The sequence below is a fragment of the Carassius carassius genome, chromosome 20, assembly GCF_963082965.1.
Source record: "Carassius carassius chromosome 20, fCarCar2.1, whole genome shotgun sequence".
NCBI lineage: Eukaryota > Metazoa > Chordata > Actinopteri > Cypriniformes > Cyprinidae > Carassius > Carassius carassius.
This window is the reverse complement of record NC_081774.1, coordinates 10,954,827-10,965,208: the sequence shown is the minus strand read 5'-3', so window position 1 is coordinate 10,965,208 and position 10,382 is coordinate 10,954,827. Positions and strand designations below refer to the sequence as shown.

Sequence of the window (10,382 nt, the reverse complement as noted above, 5' to 3'; positions counted from 1 at the left end):
TCAACAACATAATCTCAGATCTATTTGCCAAACTCCTCCTCTTTTATCCATATTTTATGGGGAAAAATGTTTTTTCAAATCTATATATTCTAAACCCAGCCTGTACATATGTAGCAACATGAGCTTTTCTCACGCAGGAATTTTTTTAAATATATATTAATGTATATATTATATTGAATTATATTATATCAAATTATATGTTATAATAGTGGTAGAGAAATCATGTAGATTTGCATGCTATATAATTGAGCTCTTGAAGGGACTGTATGAATAAACAATCTTTCTTCACAGTATCAGGATAAATTTATACACCCAATGAATCAGTCTCTATTGATTATGTTACAAATGTGATTCAAATATGTGTTTGTACTTGATGTATGGCACAGGTTCCAGTAGTATCATTTGTACAGTGTTGTTGTGTTTCCTGTGACTGTGGGCCTCAGAGCACAGTAGTACACAGCAGAGTCAGACACACGCACATCTTTGATCATCAGTGGAACTGTTTTTGATGTTGAATTCAGTGTTGCAGAAAATCTCTTCTTAAAATCAGGCTCAGTAGTTCCCTCACCGTAAGTTAATTTATTTAGACTGAATGTTGGTGATTTGTTTGGTAGCTGTTGGTACCAGAAGAGGTAGGGGTCTGTATCAGTGGTAATATATTTACACCATACAATAACTTGAGCTCCTTCACTCGCAGTCATTTCTTCTGAAGACTGTTCAACTCTGTCCTGTCCAGAAGACACTGGGGAACAACAGACCGAGATAGTAAATCATTAAGATGAATCATTAGGAAAAACAAGTGAACACATTTAGTATCCTATATGAACAAAATAATAAATCCTTTTTGTTAAAAATGCAGAAAAAAATGTGCTAACCATAACAATGAGCAATGAAGCACAGAGAAATTAAAGCCCATCTAAACATAGTTGATCTTTGAACAAACATTCACTCAACTCTGCTCTCAAAAGCTCTGTGTCATAGAGCTCTTCTTTAAATGTTTGTATCATGTCACATGATATACTCATACATGGAGGGAGCAATGCTAACCCCTTGTGGAGGAAGTTTGAAATTGATAAACATAACTTTATCTTGCAAACCCTGAACAATTTTTTATAAAGGTATGATTGATATAAATGGTGTTTTTAAACAAATGCTTGATCACCACTATACTTATGTAATATATCTGAATGTTTTAAAGCTATTTACTCACTTATTTCTATAACTGAATAAAGTATCAATTTATGTACTGCATGCTAACAGTCTGAGTTTAAACAATCTTATGACTCAGTCTCTGTCAGGTTCTGGTAAATACTCTCTGATATAAACCACTCTTTCATCACCACCTGTGAAAAAAGCAAGTTTTATCATCTTTTTAAACATGGTTGCTTTATAAAATTTTATGAAGCTTTTGAATCTTTGTATGTGTCCTTTTCTGTTATAACATTTTATGTTGTCAATGATAAAGGTTTTTGCTGATTAGAAGAGTGTTTCCTTGTTTTAACTAGCAGATATGGAGGTTGGATATGTGTCATGGTTATGCAACAGTGTGTATCATGTTTTTGTACAGTGTTCTTGTGTTTTCTGTCACTGTGGGCTCCAGAGCGCAGTAGTACAGAGCAGAATCTGATATAGATACAGAGGAGATCTCCAGATCCACATGGTTTTCTTTGTCTTTGGTGACTTTGGCAGTGAATCTGGAATCTACAATAGACTCCTGAGCTTGTTTTGATCCATCTGAGATAAACACAATGAACTCAGGAGCTGATCCGGGATACTGATAGTACAAGTAAAGATAAAGTGCAGATGAATAACTGCAGGATAATTTAACACTTGAACCCTCATCAGCAAACTCCAAAGTTTTGGTTGGTTTAATTTCATTTCCATATGCTGCATCTGCAAAATAAATCAAATCTTTTAAGAACAGTTATTTATATTACATCTTTAGTCGGTTAATTATTAGCCTTTCTGGCGGCTCATAATATTTAGTTTCAAAGCACAAAACACTTCAATACTTACATGCAAAAACAGAAAGCAGAATGACAGAATGGAGGTTCATTGTGTGTGTTTCTTATGCTCTCTCTAACAGAAGTTTAACAAGATCACATCAGGTATCATTGCTTTTAACCCAACCTCTTCCAGAGAACTCTCTTGAGAGACAAGATCAGATCGGTTTTATACACTGAGTCATTTGATTACTATTCATATCGTATTGTAACATCTTGTGGTTACTTACTATGTCATATGACATAAAAACACAAGGATGCTAGATTCCTTATCCTTTAATTCTTACAATACTTTATCACATGAGGTTTATGACATTCACTATCCACATCACAATATAATTTATAATGTTTAAATTTTTTTTATTCATGTTATTGTTGTGGGACAGAGATAAATAGCATGTGTAGTTGCACTTCATATTATTAAACACTTCCTCTGTTTTTGTATGAGTGTGTTTCAGTCAATGTGGGCTTCAGAGTGGGGGAATAATTCAAATTTAGGGTGGAAAGTAGTTAAAAGAAAAAAGGAAGAAAAGTCGTGATTTAATTTCAGACACAGAAAGTGACAAGGGAAGTCAACTAGCACAAAGGAAGAAGGAGTATAAAGTAATGATAAAGTTTGCTACCGACATCAACCCTTTTGTTATGATCAGGCACACTGGTCACAACATAAAACGACCGCAAAGTCAGTTGGACTCGTTTATCTAGGGGATTTATTAATTAATCGAGTAAATTACAAACAAAACAGAAAAATAAGAGGAAGACTATCTACAATAGGACAAAAACAAATGCAGGAAGATCAACAACAAGTGTGGATGCCAGAACTCAAGTCTCTCTCCTCTCCATGGAGTGCCTCCGATTTTAAAGGGTGTCTCTCTCCGCCCACTTGTTAACGATCACACCTGCACACAATAACACATGAAAACATATTGCCAAGCAGCCAAACATTAGAGGAAACAGAGCCATCACAGGTAGTGGAGGGACATAACACCTTTGAAACTTACAAAAGCAACTAAAGAAAGTGTAGGGATTGTAGAGAATATAAAAACTATGAAGGATGAAAGATTGTTGTTGTTTTGTAAAGATAGTAGGCAACAAAAAGCAACTTTGGGAATTAAATCAATGATTAGACATAAAATAGAAAAAAAACTCAATTTAAAGTAAACATTTTGAAAAGAACATCTTAATAGCATTAATAGCAATTATATTAGCATTACAGTGGGTTGAAGAAGTTCAGCCTATCAGATCAGTTATATGCACAGACTCTCTATCTGCAATTGAAAGTCTAGAAAGTGGTATTTCTACAGCTAGACAGGACTTAATTTATGAAATATTTACAAAGTCTTTTTAGAACCAGACAATTGGGAATCAGTAATCATTTTCTTTGGATACCAGCTCATATGGGGGTGGCAGGAAATTAAAAGGTGGATAGTTTAGCCAAACAGGCCATACAATTTCCAGAGTACTTTCCAAAAGTATAATGGCAAAGAAAATTAGGAAGAAATGGCAGAAGGAGGGGGAGAGTGGAAATAAGGGTTGACATTTATACAACATTCAAGGAACAGTTGGTTTAGAAAGAAGAAACACTGGAAATAGGAGGAAGGGTGTTTTAATTTCAAGAATGCGCATTGGCCATTGTCTACTAAATCAAAGTATGGTCAGGATTGAGAAACACCAGACTGGATATTGTGACAAATGTAGTTCGGAAAATATGGAAACAATAGAACATGTATTATTAAAATGTGAGGCTTATGCAAGAGAAAGATTTGAATTATTTCAATCAGTAAGAGAAATGGAAATGGAAGTTTTTTTTCTATCCAAGCTTTTTTAGGTAATTGTCCAAAGCAATTTAAAATATATGAAGAAGTATTTAATTTCTAAAAAGACACTCATTTACTTAACAGGATTTAGGTCAATACCATAATGTTATCCACACTCCAATCCAGCAGGTGGCGAGAATGCACGATTTAAGTTTGGTTTGGCAACCGCCATTATACTTGAAAAGAAGAAGAAGCCTTTCTAGTAGAAATTGCACTGAAGCTTCCATTTCCATCATATTTACAAATAAGGTAGATGTTTTTCCCTTCAAATTTTCCCTCAAATGTTTCTGTGTTTTTACAGTGGTGTTATTGACTGTGCAAATGTGTCCCTTGCAAACAAACTATTAATAAAGCATTTAAATGTATACACATGAATGAAAGTGACTTGACATACAGCCAAGTATGGTGACCCATACTCAGAATTCGTGCTCTGCTTTTAACCCATCCAAAGTGCACACACACAGCAGTGAATACATACACACCGTGAATACACACCCGGAGCAGTGGGCAGCCATTTATGCTGCGGCGCCCAGGGAGCAGTTGGGGGTTCGGTACCTTGCTCAAGGGCACCTCAGTCATGGTATTGAGAGCAGAGAGAGCACTGTACATGAACTCCCCCCACCTACAATTCCTGCCAGCCCAAGACTCGAACTCACAACCTTCCGATTGCGAGTCCAACTCCCTAACCATTAGGCCACAACTTCCCCAAACATGCAAATGATATCAAAGATTCAACCCTGGTTTTACTTGCTTATTTTATGATATACATCTGTAGTTCAGGAAGTATTGTGTTTCATTTTCATTACTTTTTCAGTAACCACACACAGGTGTTTCCACAAGTATAATTATATTGTGTAAATTATAGATTGTGGGTCTGACAATGCTTGACATCAAAGGGAAAAATGAGTTTGAGTTTTTGTACAGCTTCACATAGACTTTGTATTACTGTGCTCCAACTCTTAGAGCACAATAATAGAGAGCTGAATCTGACAGAGTTACACCAGTAATAATGAGTTTAGTGGATGATTGTGGTGTAGTCGACTGAAAGCGGGGATCATCGGGGCTCCCACCTCCACCTCCTAGAGTCTTATATATTAAATAGTGAAGCTCTCCATTAGGATACTGTCTGTACCAATAAAGTCTAACATAACTGCTGCTTGTATCATAGGAGCAGCTGAGGGTCACAGTCTCATCTTCCTTTTTTATGACACTAGTTTCTTGATTTGGTCTAATCTGGTCTGCAGTCATCACACCTAAAACAAGCAAACAAAATAAGAGTCAAGTTACAAAACAATATCCCATTGGATGCTTCTGGATACACCTGTAAATATTAAAAGAGTCATATACCTGAAATCATAGTTAATATCAGCAGCAGGTGTTTTTCCATGTTGACTAGGTCAGGTGTGTGTCAATGTTGTCTGTGCTCTGTAGATCTGTGTTACTGTGAGTCTCTGCAGTTTCACACTCAAACACACTGGAACTTCCTGCTCTCTGTTTGATGATATCATCTGCTGCTTCTCATGTTTTTGCTTAGAGGAAGGCTTTTGCAACTTCAAGAAATTATACATATATTTATTTATTTATTTAGCAGATGATTTTGAAAAAAATACAGTGGAACTTTTCTTCGTGTGAAGATAAAAAAATATCTCTCCTTAACCTTTAATCATCCTTTGGGGTCAAAATGACCCCAATGGATTTTTCCTTCATTTTTTAAAAGTGTTACCTTCATCGCAGGGGCATGAAACTCGGTGACATTTCCTAAATCATCTATCTAAACATGCACAAAAAAACTGGGCTTGATTTGGTTGTTCTAAAGGTGTGTAAAAAAAATTTTACCTTTTAAGGTCTTTGGGGTCAAAATGACCCCACATTGAAAATGAATGGGAAAATGCAAAAAATGACTTTTTAAAATTTTGTTTGTCAAAAAAATAAAACTAAATCCATTATAAATCTGAAAATTTCTACAAATAAACCAAGATCTGGTCCTAGAGCATAAATAAAAAGTAGAACGAACTTTGTATCTCATACACACACACACACACACACACACAAACACACACATGTATGTGACTGCAACAGAGAGCATTTTTACAGAAATTGGCAAATAAAATTAACTAAACTGGCATAAATCTAAAATTTTTTACATTTAATTCAAGGTCTGGTCCTAGAGCATAAACCCAAAGTGGAACAAACTTTCTATCTCATACACACACACACACACACACACACACACACACAAACATACGTATGCCACTGCAACAGAGAGCATTTTTATAGAAATTGGCAAATAAAATTAACTAAACTGGCATAAATCTAAAAATTTTTACATTTAATTCAAGGTCTGGTCCTAGAGCATAAACCCAAAGTGGAACAAACTTTCTATCTCATACACACACACGCACACACACACACACACACAAACATACGTATGCCACTGCAACAGAGAGCATTTTTATAGAAATTGGCAAATAAAATTAACTAAACTGGCATAAATCTAAAAATTTTTACATTTAATTCAAGGTCTGGTCCTAGAGCATAAACCCAAAGTGGAACAAACTTTCTATCTCATACACACACACACACACACACACATACACACACACAAACATACGTATGCCACTGCAACAGAGAGCATTTTTATAGAAATTGGCAAATAAAATTAACTAAACTGGCATAAATCTAAAAATTTTTACATTTAATTCAAGGTCTGGTCCTAGAGCATAAACCCAAAGTGGAACAAACTTTCTATCTCATACACACACACACACACACACACACACACAAACATACGTATGCCACTGCAACAGAGAGCATTTTTATAGAAATTGGCAAATAAAATTAACTAAACTGGCATAAATCTAAAAATTTTTACATTTAATTCAAGGTCTGGTCCTAGAGCATAAACCCAAAGTGGAACAAACTTTCTATCTCATACACACACACACACACACACACATACACACACACACAAACATACGTATGCCACTGCAACAGAGAGCATTTTTATAGAAATTGGCAAATAAAATTAACTAAACTGGCATAAATCTAAAAAAATTTACATTTAATTCAAGGTCTGGTCCTAGAGCATAAACCCAAAGTGGAACAAACTTTCTATCTCATACACACACACACACACACACACACACACACAAACATACGTATGCCACTGCAACAGAGAGCATTTTTATAGAAATTGGCAAATAAAATTAACTAAACTGGCATAAATCTAAAATTTTTTACATTTAATTCAAGGTCTGGTCCTAGAGCATAAACCCAAAGTGGAACAAACTTTCTATCTCATACACACACACACACACACACATACACACACACACAAACATACGTATGCCACTGCAACAGAGAGCATTTTTATAGAAATTGGCAAATAAAATCAACTAAACTGGCACAAATCTGAAAAATGTCACATATGCAACATGGAACAAGCTTGTAATATATATTCTATAATATTCTGCTTGTTCTTTCACATGTTTATTAGCCATGTGATTTATAAAAAAAGTTGTTCTGTGTACCCTTCACTCCTGTTCATTACAGTTTATTGGTGCTGTTGTTTTGTATTATATTGGTTTATTTACTTTTAAAATTCATCTTGTTCTAAAATCTCTTGTTCTAAAAAAATAAATAGTTGTTGATAAATAATTTTCTGAAATAAATAGTGTGTGATTATCACGTCATAGTGGTGACTTGTAATGTTTTTTTCAAATGTATGTATAATAATTTGCAAAAGCAGATAATTCAAAATATATTAGAAAACAACAACAAATTCTAACTCTGACAAAACTACAGATTTTTTTATGTATTTCAAAATGTTTAAATAAATATTCACAAAATATATATCATAAAGTTGTGAGGAGAAGTTGAAGCATCAAGAAAAATGAAGTGAAAATGAATGAGTCTCTATAGCACTCTAGTGGATACATGTGGCCATTGCACTTTAATTCCTAACCCATAAGAAATAAAGTTTTTTGACTAACCTTTAGATGGCAGTATTCTATCCCTAACACATAGAGCAATGTCCAGAAACTATTTAGATTTAATTAAGATCATCATTTAAGTGATTTTTTCTTTAAAAAATCATTTTTCATGAGCCAATTTATGGCCTAGTTATGTAATTGTGCAGTAAATAGGTAAAAAAACTTCAAAATTTCCACAAAAACACAGCATAAATGTATAGTTGAGAAGTAAATAAAAAAAATGATATATAGTTTTCCATATAAAAAATGTATATTTCCTTATGCAATCGCTTTTTAAAAGTTTGGGGTAAAAATGACCCCAAAGACTTTAAGTGTTGTCCTTTTTTAGGAGTGATTATTAAAATCAGGCTCGGTAGAGTCTTCACAAAAAGTAAATACTACACTCTGCATAAATGCTACTTGCTAGTTGTTGTACCAGAAGAAATAGAAGTATTCATTTGTAGCTGTGGTAAAATAATTGCACAGTAGAATAGCTAGATCTCCTTTATTTGCAGTCTTTTCTCCAGAAGGCTGTCCAACTCTATCTTGATCCCAGAACACTCTGATTTATCTGCTTTTCAGTCTTTAGCACTAAAGATCTTTCTGCTCTTCATGAAATACTGTGCATTTGAGTCTTTATCTGCTTTGATGATTTGCTTCTTCAGATTTCTGCATTGTTAACCAAAAAGTTAACAATGTTTTAAGTAAATGAATTCATTATTGTTTAAAAGACCCTTCCAATACTAGAATTTATGATAAATTGACAATTCTGTAATAATTTATTGAATTGTTTCTTTTAGAAAAATACTGTCATTAGGTTATTACTTATTACATAAGTCATTATGATTGTGTCCAGCTAAAAATGACAATTTTGTCAATGTCAGTAATTGTTTTGTTCAGTTTCTACAAAATATTTACTGTACGTTAATTAGAATAAAAAATCAATGAGCAAGATGAATTGACATTTGAATGAATCATTTACCACATCATTTTGGGCAATAAGACTGGTTGATAAATACTTTTAATTATTACAGATAAATAATTGTAACATAATAATCAATAAATCTTTAAATTATATATATATATATATATGAGTGAGTGACGTGACATTCAGCCAAGTATGGTGACCCATACTCAGAATTCATGCTCTGCATTTAACCCATTCAAAGTGCACACACACAGAGCAGTGAACACACACACACACACTGTGAACACACACCCGGAGCAGTGGGCAGCCATTTATGCTGCGGCGCCCGGGGAGCAGTTGGGGGTTCGATGCGTTGCTCAAGGGCACCTCAGTCATGTTATTGAGGGTGGAGAGAGAACTGTACATGCACTCCCCCCACCTACAAAACCATTAGGCAACGACTTCCCGTGCATCCAATATACACACACACACACACACACACACACACACACACACACACACACATGCATGTTGTTATCTGAAATGAACTGAATTTATTATTTATTCTGTAAGTGTCAGAATGCAAAATCTTCTTTTGTCTATTGCTTCACTACTACCTCTTTTTTTTTACAACATATTCTGAAAAAATATGAACCACACTCTCACACAGGTGTTTCCACTAGTGTAATTATATTGTGTGTATTATAGATTTTGGGTTTGATGTGGTTTGAGATCAAAGGGAAAAATGAATTTGAGTTTTTGTACGGGTTCACAAAGACTTTGTATCACTGGGCTCCAACTCTTAGAGCACAGTAATAGAGAGCTGAATCTGACAGAGTTACTCCAGTAATAGTGAGTTCAGTGGATGTTTCTGATGTAGTCGCCTGAAAGCGAGATTCAGCTGGGCTCCCAGTACCACTCCATTCCCGAGCATATTTCCATATTAAATACTGAGGTTCTCTATTAAGATACTGTCTGTACCAGTAAAGTGTAACATATCTGCTGCTTGTATCATAGGAGCAGCTCAGTGTCACAGACTCTCCTTCTGTACTGAGGACATTTTCACCCTTGTTTGGCCCAATCTGGTCTGCAGCCATCACACCTGCAAACATAAACATAAATATTTGCTTATATTTTAAAAATCAAGTCAGTTAATTTCAGATTTCACATCACACTTAATTATCTACTTTCCTCAGCAATGGCATCAAAAGGTATTTTACCTGAAATCATGATTAATATCAGTACCAAGTGTCTGTCCATGTTTTCTAAGTCAGATCAGTTCTGTTGATGTTCTTCTGTTCTGTGGGTTGTGATGATTGTGATGAGTTTTGCAGGAACTGAGTCATACAATCAATCTGGGACTTCCTGCTGTCTGCGGAGATGATGCTCATTTTGGTAAATGAATGAAAGAGATAGAGAAGCAGATCTGTAAATAACATGTTATTTATTAAATAAAAAGGAGCTAATGATCCTGTTATGAGGCTGGATAATATGAATTTGTGGTGTATATTTCCACCTTAGGCATTACAAAATGAAAGTCAAGTTTATTTTGCAATAGTTTCCTTATTAGCAAGTTTTGTTTGTTTTAATGTATGTATTAATGTATTGATAAAATTAATTTGAGAACTAAATTCTGATGGAATCATTCAGTGTCTAAGTTTGGAATCTTGTTATCTTTATTGTT

General features: G+C 34.5%; 2 gene segments (V, D, J or C); both read right to left on the bottom strand.

Annotated features, from left to right (window-relative positions):
- Positions 1-1,277: 1,277 nt before the first annotated feature.
- On the bottom strand, positions 1,278-5,207 carry LOC132096989 (T cell receptor alpha variable 38-2/delta variable 8-like). The segment is given in 4 exon segments: positions 1,278-1,343; positions 1,589-1,774; positions 4,967-5,073; positions 5,168-5,207. Coding segments are annotated over 4 exon segments (399 nt in total).
- A 4,117-nt stretch (positions 5,208-9,324) lies between these two features.
- Positions 9,325-10,022, bottom strand: LOC132095774 (T cell receptor alpha variable 18-like). The segment is given in 2 exon segments: positions 9,325-9,800; positions 9,919-10,022. Coding segments are annotated over 2 exon segments (357 nt in total).
- Between the last annotated feature and the right edge of the window lie 360 nt (positions 10,023-10,382).